This window comes from Cygnus olor, chromosome 2, assembly GCF_009769625.2.
Source record: "Cygnus olor isolate bCygOlo1 chromosome 2, bCygOlo1.pri.v2, whole genome shotgun sequence".
In the NCBI taxonomy this organism is placed as follows: Eukaryota; Metazoa; Chordata; class Aves; order Anseriformes; family Anatidae; genus Cygnus; species Cygnus olor.
In genome coordinates, this window is record NC_049170.1 from 92,741,754 (window position 1) to 92,761,467 (window position 19,714).

Below are 19,714 nucleotides of genomic sequence, written 5' to 3' on the forward strand. Positions count from 1 at the left end.
GCACCTGCTCCACTCCTCCTGATGGCCTCCACCGCACACGCTTTCACGGGGACAGCAACATGCACTCCTTCCACTACGCATACACGTAGTTTAGTAACCACATCAGGACCAAGGGCAGCAGAGAACTTTCTGTATTTTATTATTTACCATAGTACAATAAAATAAGTTAACTAAAAACTCCAGTCCCGAGTTCTGTGGTGTCAAGCATACCACTCCAAACCATGACTGATCATTTGAGTCAAACAAAAAAAGCCCACAAACCAAGAAGCTTTAATCCAAGCTCACAATATTACTGCCAGAACTTGCTCACTGAGAATTTCACCAAGAAGTAGCTATTTCCTGCTGTTCTCACAGAGCAAGCCATCTCACAGCTGGCGGCTCCGCAGCCCCGTGGGTGGCAGGCTGGGAACATCTCACGCTGCGGCCTACAGGGAGCTGGGGAAGAACAGGGAGCTGTGGGACTCGATTTCCATTTTCTAAAACAAACTTCATGGCACGACATTTTGCCTGAATGGCAAATCCGAGGTGAGCCAAAGCAATACAGCAACTGCAGGAAGACAACAGGCTAAGTAGCGCCAAGGTGAGCAACTCGTCTGCCTTCTGACGTGGTGAGGTGGGTGGCTGGGGGCACGGGGATTGATCCGGTAGCAAAATGGGTATCACGGTATGCCTGGATGGCAGAATTAGCGGGAATATACCTTAGGCTTCTTTGAGGTCATGCTAACCTTTACAAAGTCTCAAGGATATCTACATTCGTGGAAGGAAGAGGGGTTTATAGTCTGGTGCACATTTCAAAAGCACTGATTTTTTTTACTTAAATTTAAGGCTATTATGAAAAAATGAGATCTTTCAAAAAACAACTACAGAAGTCAATCCATTCGAGAAGGTTTTACGTTACTCTAAATGCAACCATTCATTTTCCAAAAGAAGTCAACTCAATTTTTATAGTTGGTAGTCAAAACAATTTTATACTGCACAAGTTCGTCTTCATAAACTCACATTTTTATCCTAGAAACCAAACACCCTGGTAACAGGGGTTACTGCAGAGGGTCTCCAGCTCAGGACTGCCACCCTTTGCTGAATGCAGATGTGCTGGTGGGAGAGAGTCATCGTCCCTTTTTTTGCCTCAAAGCAGCAAATTATTAAAATATCTGCTATGTAAAATCTTCAGGTTATCCCATCTGGCTTTGAGACAGGTTGAGGATGTACTCACACAAGCACACCTCCAGGAGCAGCAATTTCTGGGCAGGAGAGATGGAAAGTGGCTGAAGTCAGTAGCCTTTTCCATTGATGGAAAGATCCAGAGGGTAATGTCATGTTCTCACCCAAGAGAAAAACAGCAGCAGCAGCAGCAGAAATGGACAGAGTCCTAACCATCACGGCAGCTCCCAGTTCTCTTCATGGCAGAAGAAAACACTTTGCTTTATGTACGTGTACCTGTGAAATTTCAATGTGTTAGAGCACATGCGTATTTGAGAGGGTGAGGATCCCTTCCATCACAAGACAGTGGATAATTTTGCATAATCTTCCTGATTCAAGCAACTATGGTGCTGGTGGTTTTAGAGTCAGCTGAATCTGGCCCAGAAGCAGCAAGAAGCCAGGGCTTCACAAACGCGGTTTACAACTGTTCTGCCCTTAACTTTGAAGTTACAGAAAAAGAACTGGGAAAATAGAACATGACCAAACTAGCAGCCCTAGGAAAAAATACACAGCCCGATCGTTTCCTTACTTAAGGTAAGGAAGCTCACAAGGAATTTAGACCTTAAAATCTTCCACAGATGCTGAGAACTGAGTTTCAAATGGAAAAAGTACAATCTTCAAGAAACTGCTTAACAGTAAGAACATGATCGTCAAGAAACTGGCTAACAGTAAGAATATGACAACTCCATTCTGGTATGGTCAAAAGGCATTTTTAGAACACAAATGATCCTTTTTAATGCAGGGCTATCTCTTCATTCATCCAACGGCACTTTTCACTAAAATGTTCTTCCAATTACAAACACCAAGGAAAATACTTTAAGGTTTATAACTTACTAGATTTTTTTTTTACGTTTTCTATTTTTACCTTGTAAGGATAGCTAACCCTAAAACTGCCCATATGGATAAAAACTCACTATCTTAGGGCATGAGATGAAGGAGCTCATCTTTTTTTTCACAGAAACAGTCTCCATACAGTTGATACTTCACCAGCCACTGTGTACATGTCTGACTTACCTATCAGAATCAGCAGGGAAAAAGCAACTCCCACTAAAGGTGGTAGCTATGACTGACAACTGCAAACAAAGCTGGCTGCCCCCGCTGAAAGCCACCATCTCCAGCAAAAGCTTATTTTTCACCTAACAGAGAAGGCTCAGATTGGCACATATCTGACTGGGAGAATCAGACATAACTTCAGTCACATGGCACTGCTAAAATAAAGTTGTGTCACCTTGTTAAATCCTACAAAAAATCACTAATTACCTTAACAGACTAGAAATAAGCACTGCAATTTTTCCATTAGCATCATGAATTCAGTGAAACCAGAAAAAAAAACAGTAGAAAAAGAACCTTTCAAAATAGCCCCTTAGTTACACCTTGTTTTAACGGAACCCTTCAGGTTTGAGCAGCACGAGTGATCTCATTTCACTTCCTACCACAACTCAAGAAGGAACAACCAATAAAAATACGCTATAAAAAATACAGTAAATCAGAAGTCCATGTAAAAAACATACACCTGTATCAAGGAGCTCAGTACAACTTAAAGCACCACTCAAAATTAAGTACCATACATGTTACAGTACATTCCATTTATTATGACAATTTAAGGCTAAAATAGGTACGACTCCCTTATAGTCAAGCTTTCTTATATTTATAAATGCATACAAACATTAAGTAAATACAAATGTGTAGGTTTCTTTTTTTTTATTGCTCTGAACTGCCTACCAGTCCAACGCTGAACTTTCCCGGATGTTGTCTCAGTTTGCCTTTTCCCATCAAGCTGAAGCCCTAAAATTGCAACTTATGGCACTTGTATGGTTATAGACCTTCTTTGATTTGAGCTGTAAATAAATTCAAAGACATCAGAAAATATTGCCCATCATTGCAAACGTTGTAACATAGTTAAGTAAACAATTGTCCATACAATACATAACAATTCACCACAAAGATTACTTCTGCAATTCTTCAGAAAGGATTTTCTTTTCAAAATAATAGGTCTAACCAAGCGGCAAACAAGACAACCAGCAAGAAATGATTGACTAGTACCAGTCTAACAGACTGAGCTTTAAGAAAAAAAACAAGCTGAATATGTGCTCCAAAACAAAGAGCAAACTCTTCTTCTTGCTCATAGAGCAATTATGGTTCCTAATTATGTAGGGTAATGCTCCTCATTCCACCAGTGCCAAATTCTTTGACTGTAGCTTGTCCATTTCTTGTCCAATATTTCCTTCAATAGTATCACACTGGGCAAGAAAAGCCTGAAAACAAGAAACAAACAAGTGTTAGCAGGGATGCAATTACAGCAATAGCAGACTGCTTCATATGAACAGAAACTGAAGTTTCCATCAAGAACGTGAAGATGTCAATCCGATGACCGCCTTCGAGTTCAGTTCTGATAATGGTCTACTAACAGTTTCGTTTACCTGGAATCCAACAGAAACATAGTATTTGATAAGGCAACAAGGGGGCTGCCCATCCTCACCAGTCCTGCCACTGAACTACTTTGAGTTAATTCAAAAGTTCATAATCAACATTAAGAATCACAAAGGTTCAGACAAGTTAGTGATTTTAAACTCCTTCCTAAGACACATACTTCTGTAGCCACAGGTGGGAGTAACAATACTACTCGGCAAAATCTAAAACAAGCTGTCATTAAACCATGGACTCCTCTATTTCTCAAGGCTACAGGACAACATGAACCCTCTTCTTCACCAGTAAGCACCCAGCGCACCTGAAAAGATAGAAGGCTTTTTTTTCCAAAAAGGGCACTCCACAGCACCTTAAGCATTTCTTACAACCTGCCCACGAATTCTTACAACAAGTACAGCAACCCACACACGGCACTTAAGAGCCAGCAGCCCCTGGTTACCTTGCCTGTGCTATGCCAGCAGAGTAAGCTTCCTACCTCCACCAATAAATTCTTTTAGGCCAAGTTCAACATACTCACCACAGTTTCTAAGCAGACTCTCCCATGATTTACAAATTTCTTGCACTCAGTTTTGCTACAACTGCTCTAGACTTAACAGTCAAACTGGGTATTTATTGTTATGCATGTTAAAGTGATTAATAAACTTCCACCCCTCTGAAATGTCAGTCTGTTGCATGAGGTGAATGTTTCTCAACCATCACACTCTTGGATCATTTGTCTTCAACCAATCCCTTGAGCTGACATCAGCTCGCTTCTGTAATGAATTGAGGGATGAAAAAATCAAGGTGGAAACAACTACAGCTTCTGGCTGCGAGTGTTTTACTCCTGTCTTCCCATCTCTGGGAGATATGGGTGATTGCTAGCAATAGAACACAGTTAATAGTTCCACCTCGCTTTCATGAATACTTCAGAGTAATAAGCACAACTTGCCATCATTTCTTTGCTCTTGAAAAATAAATTGTTGTTGAATAGTTTGGTCTTAAACCCCTTAGATTCTTTTGCAGTCCTCAAAGGGATCATAACATACAGTTGCAGAACATTATGCCAATAAAAGTACATAGATAATTCTGATCTCTGCTCAGCAGAGTCTATTTTATGCTCTAACAGCAGTTCTTATACAAACCCGTGCTTAATTCTGTAGTAACTTCATCCAAGAATGGAGTTCTAAGGTTTATGGCCACATCTCTATTATAAAGTTTTGCTACTTTGATTAGGCACATAGAATCAAAAGTGTTCAGAACCCCATGAAACACAGCTACGCCAGCAAACCATCATCATTTCAATTCACATTAACTGAATTTACCTCTATTACTGAATAAAAAGGACTTTGTCCCTAAAACTGCAACAAAAGACATTTCTACTATAAAATACTTCTCGGTAAAGCTTCCTCTAATATAGATGTCTATTTAAAAAAAAAAAGGAAACACTTATGTAAACTATTCAGTAAGGTCACAGTAAAATGCAACACCTTGCAACTCTATATATGAATGCAAGGTACAGTCACAAATAATTTTCGTAAGTCTAGCCTGTGACTGATGCTAGCATAATACACATCAGAAGAGTAATATGACTGAGCATTACCATTCATTTATGGAAGTTTGTTCTGGGGGGGGAGGAGGGTTGGAGGATAAATTTCAGTATTAGGTAACAAAACTTCAGGCTAAGGTTTCTGAGGAAACAACACCTGGGTATGTAAAGGCATCACAAGATGGCAAAACAATTGGAAAACCCCAACCCCAGCACAGCTGCTCTTCTGTACAGATTTTACTTTAGAGACGTACAATCTATAGAAAGTTGGCACGCTGCAATAGTGAACATGTTTTCCAAGGAATACTTCTAGCAAGGTGTTTCCTAGCTCCCAGCAGGAGCTACAAGTAGAATACATCTTTATATCCTGGACTCGTTCACTACTCCCAACCAGAGAGATAAGTGAAAGAAGGAATGATCCTTTTTTTTTTTTTTTTCCTTTTTACAAGTTATCTGAATTACTTTTCATCATCAGGCAGCTATAAGTCAAACTACTAATGTAAACTACAAATATAATCTGAAAACAGCATGTACTATGAAAATCTGTATTTTTGTATGCTGCTTTATAAAGCTATTAAACACTACTCAAATAGATGTCATAAGAAATAACTGAAAGAACAAACACTGAAAAATCTAAGCTATAAGCAGCTATCATTTTCACCAACTCTTGGTGCACAAGTACCCAGCATTAATAGAGAAGAAAAAAAAAAGAGGAAAACTCACCTGAACCCTTTTCACCAACCCTTTCTTTTTTAGTTTGCAATCACTGAAATTCTCTGGCAGATTCTGCAATAAAATAAACGAATTGATGTAGCTTAATGCTGAAGCGAACATACCAAACATAGAGCAGAATTTGGATGTATTAACGATCTAAGCCCTCTTAACAGGCATCCTGGAAACGCCATGCCCGCCCAGTGATGATGATTACACAAGAAAGAATTTAAAAGAAAAAGTCATAAATTCACAAAATGATGGATACAACAAGTGGATTGCAAACAACTGACCTAGCACATCTACCACGTCTTTAGGTAACATAAAGCAATAGACTTCATACACTCCTTTTGTCTACTCTGGCATATGGTAACTCCTGCTGAGTATCACGTTCATTTTTCTCAGAAACTATGAAGATGTATTTATTTCTTACAAATACATTAACTCAATTGCTCGCTATCATTAGACCATATAATCAGTAATACAGGCATTGCTAGTCTGTTTAAGCATCATGTCTGATCTTTGCAATCTCTTCACGGAAGGTAACAGATGTGAGGTGTTACATGCTGACATTCCTTTTAATTTAATTCAAAACGCATCATTTTCCATACTCCTTCCACCTACTATATTCATGTATGTCAACATAGCAATTGCTATAGGCTTCTTCCTTTTGGAGTGATGATAAATTGGAAGGTTGGGGGGGAAGCGTGCTCAGGTTTATGGTGTTTTTCTGAAATGAGAAAAACACCTCTACAGATGATTATTCTTACCTAGAAACCTTATGCTCCTATTCTATGAGAAAGAAGTACCTTTGAAAATAAATTATCAGGTTAACTCCAGGAATCTGTCGTTCACAATCTAAGTTCTCTGACAGAAGCCTGTTCTGTGTGTGTTACTTTCTTCATGTGTGTAACACCATGTTACTTCTTTTGGATTTATGGCACAAGACAGGTTCACAGGCTGTTACTGCATTTTCAACAATGGTCTAAAACGACAACTCCTTTTAACTTTTTAACTACTGGCATAAGACTTAAGTTGTTCATTTTAAGAAGCTACACTGTTCTTCACGAAGTATTTTCTAGCACTGTGTACTACAATAAGCCCTTGCTCACTGCAACATGCTAAATCTGCATGTCTCCTCCCAATAAGCAAGACGTTGTGAAAAGATTCTATTACATGCTTTCTTTCAGAAACTGGATGCTCCAAAGACATTGCAAAACATTTGAAAAGTTAGTTTAAAGCTGTGGGTGACTACTCTTCAAATACCAGTTCTAGTTCATAAATAAAAATGAAGGCCTTTGGACTATTTATAGCTGTCACAGGGAAAAAAAACAGTTAAAAAAATATTACAAAGTTACATAAAGTATTGTAAGGGATCTTAGACATAGGACCCTGTAACTCCATACCAAAAAAATCCCATTTTTCTCTTTGTTTTCAACAACACAATTCACTTCAAAAAAAAAAAAAAAAGAAGAAACATTTAACATAAAGAGCATATTTGATGCATACTACTTTGACCCCATATAAGTAATAGCCTGAAAGAACAAAGATCCGTTAGGCCTAATTATTAATAGCTGACTTTCAACAGAAAATAAAGATGCTATCACACTGTCATAGAAATTCTTCTATACCTTGAACTTTTCCACAACTTGGAATTTCTTAATAATCAAAGTCAAAATGAAATTATGCACTAGCTCAGTTACGTCGCCCATTTCCCTTTGCTGAGCACTAATCTCAGGATGCACTTTCTGAAAGACTATGGCCTGTGCAAGTATTCCTACCACCTGAAATAGCAAACTGACAGTTTTCTATCATCAGAGAAGGCCTAAATTAGCTTTCAATAGCAGACAGGAACACCTGGGCTTATCACACAGTCTGTTTCAAAAAACAGATATTGGTAACTGGAGGAAACTTTGAAATCCAAGTGTATAGAAGATGTTCAGACTATTTCTATAAAATGTTTTTGACAACATTTTTCAAAACTGTTCTTAATTGCATCTATGCGTGCAAACTCCTATATTTACTTATATACCTTCATAGTTTTCTTTTTTAATCAGCCTTGCAAAGCCCTTCACAGAGACTTGGAACTGGAAGACATAAATGTCCAAACTTATAAAGCTGCTTAAAAGGTGTTTTGCAATCAAATTAGTAAAATTTATAAATTTTAACATCAAATTAAATCTCACGGTCTCTCTGTTTTACCTTAGTCAGCTTACGTCTCCTCTCCAGGAATACGTTGTCCAACTATTCAGGGTTTAACAGGTGAAGCTGGCAATAAACCTTAAGTCACAATAACATTTCAATATTTAATTAAAATCAAGTTTAATTTAACAATAAAAAAGAATTAGCAGCTTAATATTAGAGAATGCTTCTGCAAAACTCTTGCCAAGTCTACATTTTTGGTGCTACCATTGCTTGCAGGGCAGTAGTTTGGGTTAGTATAAAGCTTCCTACTGCACAGCATGTTCTTATTTATATAGCAGGCCTCCCATCTGGGACCTCTCTGTGACAAAAATGCCTGTTTGAATCTTTCAGTCCTTGGTCTGTATGGTCTTAAACTTCCAAAAGCTGATCGCAGTGCTGGCTTCAACCCAGCACAGGTTCTTCATCCCATCCGCCCAGAGAGCGACTCAGGCTCTGCTCATCTCACACCCCACACTCCCAAAATTTAGAATTTCTTAACCACATCTCTCGAACAGTTCTCCCCATGTGGACACACGGACAAGATGCACTGTCAATGCACACATTACACCCACAAAGTTTCATCTTTTGTACGCGCAACACTCATGCTTTACAAAATATTCTTAAACCAACCGCCCTTTACACTGCAATAAATCCATGTTTGTGCACTGTCCTATCTCCACATCCTCCCTATTCTCTCTTTTTAACTAAGGACCCAGCATTTATCTCTCCTGAGTGAACCTTCTTACAAAACACAGTCTCCCTCCTCATCTCTTTGCCTTCTCCCAGCCTGTCTCCCAAGAAAACAACTCCCTTTGCCAAAGAACATCACCTCAGCTCTACTCAAGTCCCCTGTGTTCCAGAAACACTCCCAATAACAATTGTATAGGCTAGTATAACCACCACATCTTTGTTCTCCTCTTTGGTTATTTCTTACTTGCCAAATCAGAGAGCCCAGAAGGTAGTATCTGATGCCAAAAAACACTTGATAGCAGTGTAATCAATCAATACACAAAACAAATGCTAGTTAAATTTATCATTTATGACTATCACAGTAGAACGAACGTGACACCATTCTTGAGAGAGAAAGAGAGGGAAGGAAAGGAAATCTCCTACACTAGCAGTCAGTAGCAATAATAGCTAGAACCCTTCTTGTTTTCTGCTATCAAATTGTTTTAAAATTAAAAAAAATAAACTACTCTACCACACATCACCAATGCTAACCAGTTGCAATCAATGATTTTTGTTAGACAGAGAGAATGTCAGCAATGTTTTTTTCCTTAGTTTCTTTTAAAACTCCAAAACGATATACTGTATTTCAGTAGGTTATTATTATTATCGTTATTGACTACCAGTCCTCCATCATTTTCAATTTATCATTAATTAAGTTGGTAAATTGGGTAAGCACATCATGTTGACACTGAAACACCTTAGCGGCTTCTTTAGAATTAGATATTAAATGGCATGCTTCTGATTCATACTAAAAGATTTAAGCATTATCATCATGAAAAGCTTATCCAATGTTTGTTTATCCAAACACATTAAAAGATTTAGTAATAAGTCTTAATAAGAGTAAGTGGCAAAACTTTACAGAAGCTGGGGAATTGTTTGATAACAGCACATTAGTTTCAGAACATTTCCTTCTTTTAATCCTCAAAACATCAATTTAGTACTAGCAGTGACAAGGAGATAGTGGAAAAAAGCTTCTTCGGAACGGCACGGTAATTTAAGTAAGTTTTACAGAGGAATTGTAACCCAAAAAATCCTCAAGGGGGATGGGCCACCTAAATACAACTATGAGTCACTAACATTATCAGTGTCCTCAGTACAAACGCATTCAATTTGACAGAAGATTTGCCATTAATTTATGCAAGCAAAATGAGTGACTTGTATTTCAGAACAGAAAGATTTTTCTGTTTTAGAGCACTATGTTCTCTGCAATGTCATCTTTCCAGATTCCACATCTGCCATTTAATAAAGAATCATGAGAACAAAGTAATCACTCAGATGGCAGGTTTGTTTTTTTTTTTAAGAACTGTGATTAAGTCAAGCATTTTCTATGTTCTACTTGCTGAGATTTGCAGTAAGTATTGTGATTTGACTTTAACTCATTGACCAAATGCTTTGACTGCTGAAATAAATGCATTTCTGGTGATGCACACAGACAAAACTTCAACTGCTGAACACACCTGAATTAGTATTCCTCCTGAAAAAATAAAAAAATAAAAAACGTAGCTTATGCTACAACCGCTTCAGCGCCTTCAAAATTTTGTTAAAATACTTACAAGATCCATCCACCTATTCTTCTGTAGAAGCAGTAGCCATTTTAAATGAATGTTTGATGTTAAGATGCTTAAGTTACAGCTACTCTACCCAGAGGCATCCCTTCAAGACTGCACTTACACTCTCTCGGCAGTGATAACACCAAATTTTTTTCTCTCACTCCAATACTGTATGACTGCCACTTCCTAACTGCGCACTTTTAAATTAATAATTCATGAAGAAATGGAGCCTGGTAAAAAGAAATATTATTTCCAAACTAAGCTTGTCTAATTAAAGAGCTTACCTCCTAAAGGTAAGAGGGCAACACCCCTACAATACAGAAAACAACATGCAGGCTTCCTCACCCTTAGCTCTCTGTAATCACACAAACCTCATTTTGTATCAAACTAGATTGTTTGGATCAATCAAAAACATGTATGATGGCCAAGACACTTTAAAAAACTTTCACAACAATTCAGCCAAAGAAAGAAAACTGAAACATTTACCACCTGAGTTGCTGGTCTGTTTTCTTTCTACAGTTTATCGATGCTTCTGTGTTACCAGAAAATAGCTCACTCAATCTCTGTTTCTTGTTGTTGTTTTGTTTTAAATGCTGTTTATTGAATCACCAGCACATCTATATAATCAATAACATTCAAGAAATTTGCCAGAAATTGCTTTTTACTTGGCTAACAAATGGAGTATTAAATACTGTATAAAACAATTCTGAGATACAGATAAACTACTTAATGGAAGTTTGACACTCTTCTGCTTTGAATTTCTGTTTATCATTTTTAACTGTGCCCCTTCCCCTCAGTGGAGCCCATTTACTATCCATACGCATATCTCATCACCATTTTGTGCTGCTACCTCTGCATGCTGCACAACTACAGTAAAGCTAAGTACTACTTCATAAAGTTGGTGGCCTGATGTGCTGTAGTATCAGCACACTGAATGGCTGCATTTTATGGAAAGGTTACGTTGAACTACACTTATCTGCAAGATTTCACAGAAGTTTCTCAGAAGTTCAGTTTTCATGACAAAAAACACAGCCTTATTTGTATGTTAACGCAAATAAATACAGAGTTTGGTATGTATAACATAGCTTCATTCACTGGTGTGAAAACACTCGTATTTCTTGCTTCAAAAATATGATGCTTATCAATGCCATACGGTCTTATACGTTCTTCACTGGAAGTAACAAACAACTATTACAAATATGAAAAGCTACCAGTCATAATTAGTTTTAGCTCTGGGTGTTGTACTTCCACGACACAATACTGAGGAACAGGGACTCCACTAATTCCTAAACCTAGAGATGTTTGTAAGACTTCTAAAATCTTGTACTAAACCTGGAAATGCCTTGTCTGGTATTATCTAGAGTATTCTGGATAAGATGACAGATAATAGCACACTTTTTATTTAAGCCAAGGAAAAAGTATGAGAATCAAAAGTTAACAGAGGAAATTTAGTTTGAATTAACTAGGAAGCAGTGAAGAGGGTTTTTCAAGGCTGTCTGCATCGTTCCAGAACTATAAACCAAGTACTGACTTTCTTCTAAATAGGATGTAGTACCAAAAATTGAAGGGCTCAGGAATATGCGCTAATCCCATCCACATGAAAGAGATGTCAGATTATTGCTATTTTAATGACAACACATAGTAAATCTGCTACTTCAAACAGGGAACCAGTTATATGAAGTCTACGTTTAACAGCAACGTATTTTCCTTTATATGAGGCAGAAAAGGAAATGGAAATAAGACTTTAAAATACTTAGTATATTATAATTAAAATAAAAAAAACTATTTAAGAACTGTTAACTAAAACAACCATTCAAAAGGAACCATATGAAAGAAGAAATTAAGTTGATGAGCTCTGCAAAAATCCTAGGAAAGTCCATGTTGTATAGCACCTGCAGACAGGAAATTCTAATTATTACTCTGTGGTTTGCTGCTGAGATTTTTCAAAATGTCTGTCCATTCAAATTCATTTGGTTCACCAACTATAGGCGTTTGCATGGAATCTTTCTGATATAAACCCATAAAGTGTCACTGCAAAGGCATTACTACTACAGAAAAGTAGCATTTTTTTCTTTAGATTGGAAGATTATGATTGTGATATGCAAAAGAATGATAGAATGAAGTTGCAGACAATGACCCAGCAAGCACAAAAACAGAATAACAAAATACCCCAGTTGCCACCATCTTCCATATCTCTGCACAAATTCCTCATTCTCCTCTAGCTTTCAGTTCCTGCATGATGCAGGAAGACGCACATTGTACTCTGGGAAGATGCTGTAAGGTTATGATCCATTAATGACTGTGAAGCACTTGGATACACCTTGGATACACACTCCAAAGAAAGAATTTAGTCCTCAATATGCAGGCACCTTGAACAAAAGTACTGTCAGTCCATATACAACTGACCAGAAAATTATTCAGCATTCACAACCTCCTTGTCCTTATGTAACATAGCAAGCAATATGTTTGAGGGGGTTGTTTTTTTTTTCAGATCTCTACTGTAACCATGAAGTTTAATGTTAAAGTTTGCCAAGACAAACTAAAAGGGTAAAACTTAAGTAAAGGATACCCAATTTCATGTAGTCCTAGCAAGCTGCTGCCCCAAATGAAGCTCTTCTGTAGAATGGGGATGCATACACAGGCATTAATGTCACCATTTAGAAATAGATGTTGCCAAGTAGACTTTTGGAGACGTACAGGGGCAAGAGCTGGATATTAAGAAAAGAATGAGCAAACCAATTAACTAATTTTCAAAGCCAAAATAAATTTGTTAGTATTTTAAAGTATTAAATAAATTAGAAGGAAGATGTCTTCCTAAAATTCTGTTGGGATTCGATCCTTTTCTGTGGTTATTTACTTACAATGGCATCAACCTGTTCCAGGATCTTCATGAACTGCTCTGCAGTTCCTTTTATCCTCTTGTCAAGCTGTTTTAGAGCTTCTGCTTGCAGATCCTTTGCCAAAAATCCCTGGTAAGGAAAAAGAGGGCAGGAAAAACAAAATTCCACACCTTACTGAACGATCAGTTTAGAAAAAAATCTCTCAATATGCCACATTAAAAAAAGATCTTTTACTATTTTGGTAGTTTCAAGTACAAAGGGGACTCCAATCTCAACCTTTATTCAATTACTCTGTACTATCAAGGAAGCCTAGCAGATCTTACTGGTTAAGCGATTAAACAAAACTCAAAGTATTGAGGCATTCTTCTTTGAACTTCGACAGAATTCTGTCTGTTTTTCCAGATCTACAAAATATTATTTATTCAATATGCTATAATATTTACCCTTTTTCAGTGCCATACATTTCTCCAGTTTGGAAACTCAAAAATGGCATTTGAAATTCAGAAAAAAAATGTATTTATTCTATGATAAAATATTTTTACAATCATATTATTATTCAACAGTTAAGAGGGACAGCCTATTACTTACTACACAAAACCTTTAGAAGGTTGTGTGTGGCTTTTTTCTTTTTTTTGTTTGTTTGTTGCTTGTTTTTATTTTATTTAAATATATATACCTACAAAACAGTTTTGTAAAGATATAAAATGACACAAAGCTGGCATACCTTCTGGATACTTGTGAACTCTTTATTAACTTCCTCTAACTTATTAGCTATTTGCTCCACTGACTTCTCCAGATCTTTTAACTTCTTTAATTCAGCCTCTTCTTCTGGACTATTCTGTGTATTCAAAAGGAAAATATTCACAACTACAGAACAAACAGAGTCACTATGCAGCTAAAGAGCAGCAACAGCGGTGAGAGAGACATAAAGGCTTTTGTTGACTTAAAGCATGTACTGCACTGTGGTTTTCCTTTCCGTTATTTAGTGCCTACCAAATAAGCTTTTCTCCAAGCTTACTAACAAATACAGTTAAAGTGGCAATGCGTATAAACACCTTAAAGGATACAAATTTGAAGTGAAAAAGAAAAGTGCAAACAATTTTTCTGTTATTATTTTACTATTTTGTAAGTAGAGGTAACTTGATATCAGGTGATATTACCTTGTACTCTACTTGGCAAAGCTAGTCACAGGTCATTTCACTAGAAATAACCCAGCAGGCTCAGTAGCAACAGTTTTTGTTTTTTTTCCCCCACCAGAAAAATAGGAGGTTCAGGAGCAGTCAGAAGCAACACATTAGGCAGAAGGCTGTCAATAATGTAATTTCAGAAATGTAGAGCTGTACAAGCTGCAGACTTATTTGCAGAACAATACGAGAATGAACTCAGCTTTGTGGGCAGGTGAACAAGATTAGTTTTATGCTGTAAGCAGTATCTATGTTCAGAGGCTGAATAACTAACAGGAAATAGGATAACGTACAAAAAATGCAATTCTGAAAGTAACACTAACCCTTTTTCCAATCAACATGACTTTGCAACCGTTTTTAACACCAAGTGCTGACAACGGTTGTTCCAATTCTTTCAGAGACTTTCCTAAACAGAAGGGGAGAGAGGGAAAAAAATAGTTAAAATATTACTAATTACAGTTAGTGGCATAAGAACGTCTTTTTAAAGACATTCAAAACATGGACACCTGAAAGCAACTACGATGAAGCATCTATAAGAAACACCGACAGATTTACAAGTTACCTTTGTATATAAGTTTCTGAAATGGAACTGGAACACCAGTGACTTGTTCAATAAGTAGAGCCATGTCTTGTAGTGTAGGTTCACTATCTTCCTGTGGAGAAGCAACCTGAATACTGTGTTTTTCATTGCCTAACAAAAAAACAAAACAAAACAAACAAACAAAAGTAATACTTATTATTACCTGGAAAATATCATAGGGAATCAGTTTCTAATATACGTTTCCATTAACAAAGAAAGTTCTCAAGTCAGCAACTCCCACACACGATCTTAATTTTAAATGAAAGGATTCATAGAATCATCTAGGTTGGAAAAGACCTTCAAGATCCAGCCTTCAACCTGACCTACCAAGTCCCATCACTAAACCATGCCCCTTAACGCCACAACTATCACTATTCTCTTGCAACTTTCTAATGTATTTTCTTCCTCTTAAAGTGACTTCCGTTGAAAACTTTCTTTTCCTTTCTAGTAGCCTGAAGAGTTGGGTCAAGAGTATTCTACCAGCATAATGATCCTGCTACACATTATTCTCCATTTCTTTTCAACAGCGTATGACCTAGATAACCTAAAAGCTAAAGCATTAAAGTCCACAACTTTATGATCTGCTTTACTTCCTAGTTATAGGAACTTCTAATGGTGTAAGTCTTGGGGAATCTGAGACAATTTATCACTACCTTTGCTCCCCAGTCCTTATACATGTGAAGCAAGCAGTCAATATCCACGCTGTCTCCCCTCCATCCAACAGAATTCTCATAGTCCAAAGATTACTTCTGCCCATAATATTGCTGATATGCAGCCTTAGCCACCTTCAGAAGTCTCATCCTATATGTCTGTGGTGGTTTTACCCAGCTGGGCAGCCAAACTCCACCATAGCCGTTCTCTCAGTCCCCCTCCTCAAAGGAAAAAGGGGAGAAAATATTATGAAAAGGGCTCATGGGTTGAGATAAGGACAGGGAGATCACTCAACAATTACCACCAGGGGCAAAACAGACTCAGCACAGGGAGATTAATATAATTTATTGCCTATTACTAACAGACTGGAACAGTGAGAAACTAAAATACAACTAAAAACACTTTCCCCCCATCCATCCTCTTCTACCTCCTCCCCCCTGAGTGGCGCAGGGGAACAGGCAATGGGGGCTGTGGTCAGTCCCTGATGCTTTTGTCATCTCCTACTCCCTCATGGTCACTTCCTGCCCCTGCTCCACATGGGGTCCCTCCCACGGGATGCCGTCCTTCCCAAACTGATCCGGCACGGGCTTCCCACAGGCAGCAGCTCTTCAAGGACTGCTCCAGATACGGGTCCTTACCACGGGGTCCATCCATCCCCCAGGAGCAAACTGCTCCAGCACGGGTCCCCCACGGGCGGCAGCTCCCCCCAGACCCCGTGCTCCTGCGTGGGCTCCTCTCCACGGGCTGCAGCTCCGGCCCGGGGCCTGCTCCTGCGGGGGCTCTCCATGGGCCGCAGCCTCCTCCAGGCCACATCCACCTGCTCCACCGGGGGCTCCTCCACGGGCTGCAGCGTGGAGATCTGCTCCGTGTGGGACCCATGGGCTGCAGGGGGACAGCCTGCTCCACCAGGGGCCTCTGCACAGGCCGCAGGGGAACTGCTGCTGCGTGCCTGGAGCGCCTCCTGCCCTGCTCCTGCACTGACCTTGGGGGCTGCAGGGCTGCTTCTCTCACATTTTCTTACTGCTCTCTCATGGCTGTTGCTATGCATTTTTTTCCCTTTCTTAAACCTGCTCTCCCAGAGGCCCACCCAGCGTTGCTCCCTGGCTCAGCTCTGGCCAGCAGCAGGTCCCTTTTGGAGCCGGCTGGAGCTGGCTCTGATCTGACATGGGGCAGCTGCTGGGCTCTGCTCACAGAGGCTACCCCTGCAGCCCCCCTGCTACCAAACCCTTGCCACTCAAACCCAATACATTGTCACCTTCTGCTAATGGTACCTCCTATTCAGACTCCCTAAAATTACTTGCACGCAAACAGCAGGAATTTCTTAGAAGAAAGGAATATGTCTATTAATCTCTGCATCGCAACAGATCTGTAACCTCTGCTCCCACACATTTAAGGGTCTGTCAATTTGAAAGCACCCACAGGAATCAGCCCCCACTGGCTACAAGGGAAATTAAGACAGGCATTTCTTTAGTTTACAGGAAGAGAAAGCTCCAGAACAAATACCAGAAGGAAAGCTATTCTTACGCCACTAATTTTTAAGCGCATTAATCTTTTGCAAAGAAGAGTGCTAGGAACATTGATTTTAAAATGTTCCAGTCTACCACAGTCACACAAGCTACACTGAGACCATAAACACTTGCAATCTCCCAACAGTATTTTTAAATGGTTTTAACTTCAGAATAACACTATACCAACTCTCCCTGAAACATTTGCCATAAACAGACCTCCCAATTTGCTCTGTTAAAAAAAACAGTAACAACAATACAAAAAGAAAATTTCAGTCCTAACCTTGATGTATTTCAAAAGGTTGATACATACAGAATTCTTTGAAAAAAAGAAAAAGAAAAAGAAAAAGAAAAAGAAAAAGAAAAAGAAAAAGAAAAAGAAAAAGAAAAAGAAAAAGAAAAAGAAAAAGAAAAAGAAGCAAATGGAGAAGAGAATAGCTGAAGTTTGCCTAGTAATAGAAACAGTTTTAACAACGAATTATGAACACCACTTTGGGCAGACTAACACAAGTTTTACTGTCAATTCACAGAAGAGTGAAATCACCACGAAGAACATCTCCTGGGTTAGAACTGGTATCATGGCTTAATCCGTTTGTTTTAGTAAATGAAAATACTAATTTAAAATAATGACTACTGTAAAACTCCAAAATCTTTTAAAAAACAGCATCAATTAAATGTCTTGCAGATTGTGAAGTGACGCATGTGGATTTGCTGTTGCTCTTTCTTAACCTTTATTTCCATCTTTCCCTACATTCACTCTCACACACACACAACTTTAATAAAGATGCCTGTGCAAAGTAGTAACAGCACCTGACAGCTAGCAGAAAATTAAGTCCAAGATAAAGTGTGCCTACTGTTTGTTAATTATTAATAGCAAAGTAATTACCAGGTAATAACTGGAAAGAGAGAAACATTCTCAGATAAGTCTGTCAGTAAACCTCCCAGATCAAATGGAGCTCTCTGAAGGCATCAGAGAGCATAGTAATCATGTCGATCCAAACAGATTATTCCACAAAGTGCCTCACCACCAAAAATTCTTAGATAAAACTTCCAAGTGATTAAGGTAACGTTTGCGCAAAATAATGGATCAAGCATAACAGTTCGAAAACAGCAATGAGCAAACAAAAATAAGCAAACGAGCTCTAAAGGTGGAAAGAATGGCACCAACATTGTGCAAAAAGGACAGGAGCAGAGCTCATTGTTCAACAATTAAAAAATAACCCATAAATAACTCAAGTTCCTGAACAAAATCGCTAATGAAAATACCACTGATTATATCCTACTATCCTCAGTGTTCCTCCTACTGCCTAACCTAAATCCACTTCATTAACTGTAGTATTTTGATGAAGTCCAGGCTATTGTTTCCTTTTTGCAGTAACCTTCTATATTTATTTGCAGAGTCAATCACATCTTCCTTTCCACTTTCACCTCCCTCCTCCTCCTTCTTTTCTCCAAAAAAAAAAAGTTCAGTTGTTCCAGCATGCCTTTGAGTAATGTTTCACCAGATCAGCACCCAACTGCTGATCACAGAATCACAGAATGGCTGAGGTTGGCAAGGACCTCTACAGATCATCTAATCCAACCCCCCTGCCGAGCAGGATCACCTAGAGCACTGCGCAGGATGGCATCCAGATGGGTTTTGAATATCTCCAGAGAAGGAGACTCCACAACCTCTCTGGGCAGCCTGTCCCAGTGCTCCGTCACCCTCATAGTAAAGAAGTGCCCTCTCATACTGAGCCGGAACCTCCTGTGCTTCAGTTTGTGCCCATTGTTTCTCGTCCTGTCACTGGGCACAACTGAACAGAAACTGGATCCATCCTTTCGACACCTTCCCCTTACACATTTATACACATTGATGAGGTCTCCCCTCAGTCTTCTCTTTTCGAAGCTAAACACGCCCAGCTCTCTGAACGACAGGTGCTCCTGTTCTCTCATCATCTTAGTGGCCCTCCTCTGGGCTCGCCCCAGTAGCTCCATGTCCCTCTGGTACTGGGGAGCCCAGAACTGGACGCAACGACCCCTTTCTCTCAAGCAACCACCCCTTTCCTTTGCAACCTCACCTCTCCCTAACCCGAAATTCTGAATTCATGCAGCAAATAAGATGAGGGTCGAGGGTCCCCCAGGCAGCACCTGCCTTTACAGACCGCGCTGGCCACCACAAGCGCTCCCCGCTGCGTGCCTCCGGCAGGGCCAGCCCTGCCACCTGCTCGCACAGCACCCTCCCGCTGGAGCCACACCACCTCGCCGATACGGAAAATAACGGAAAATCCCTTTTTTATCCCCCTTCTGTTGGATCCGCTCGAGCGACCCAGGTGGAGGGAGAGGGCGGGGAAGACGCGGCCAGCCGAGGCCGCCCTCTGGCTCCGGCTCCAGCCCCCGCCCCACCCGCCCGGCGGTCCCCCGGCAGCCCCCGGCCCTTACTGTAAGTGACGGTGACCGTAACGGCGGCCCCGGGTGCCGCCATCTCGCAACCGCCTGCCGGGTCGCGCGGCTGGCGCGTCACTTCCGCCCTGCGAAGGACGGGGAGGCGCCATGTTCCACCGGGCGGGGGGGGCGGGCGGGCTCTCGCTGCCCCGCCGCCATTTTGCGACGGCGGGCGGGAGCTGCGTAACAAACCCAGGGGCAGGA

At 39.7% G+C, this 19,714-nt stretch overlaps 1 protein-coding gene across 5 annotated transcripts; it reads right to left on the reverse strand.

Moving 5' to 3' along the window:
• Window positions 1-2,776: 2,776 nt before the first annotated feature.
• BAG1 (BAG cochaperone 1) lies at window positions 2,777-19,684 on the reverse strand. 5 transcript variants are annotated; one of them, XR_005817386.1, is made up of 8 exons: window positions 19,508-19,684; window positions 14,913-15,041; window positions 14,674-14,756; window positions 13,891-14,004; window positions 13,188-13,295; window positions 8,066-8,143; window positions 5,876-5,938; window positions 3,376-3,455 (listed from the first exon to the last, which is right to left on the reverse strand). XR_005817386.1 is itself a non-coding variant. In XM_040549064.1 (7 exons), exons 1-7 carry the CDS (start codon window positions 19,548-19,550, stop codon window positions 3,366-3,368), a joined length of 630 nt encoding a protein of 209 aa, XP_040404998.1. In that variant the 5' UTR covers window positions 19,551-19,684; the 3' UTR covers window positions 2,777-3,365. The 5 variants fall into 5 exon arrangements, 3 of the variants coding, with proteins under 3 accessions (XP_040404998.1, XP_040404999.1, XP_040405000.1); XR_005817385.1 differs by lacking the exon at window positions 3,376-3,455 and adding an exon at window positions 12,896-13,034 and having other exon boundaries at window positions 5,874-5,938; window positions 8,066-8,131; XM_040549064.1 differs by lacking the exon at window positions 8,066-8,143 and having other exon boundaries at window positions 2,777-3,455.
• Window positions 19,685-19,714: the final 30 nt, after the last annotated feature.

Coding starts and splice junctions, on each gene's coding strand:
- BAG1 (XM_040549064.1), bottom strand. CDS start 19,550: ATGGCGGCACCCGGGGCCGCCGTTACGGTCACCGTCACTTACA. Junction 15,042..19,507: donor TACGGTCACCGTCACTTACA/GTAAGGGCCGGG, acceptor TTTTTTTGTTAG/GCAATGAAAAACACAGTATT. Junction 14,757..14,912: donor TCAGAAACTTATATACAAAG/GTAACTTGTAAA, acceptor CCTTCTGTTTAG/GAAAGTCTCTGAAAGAATTG.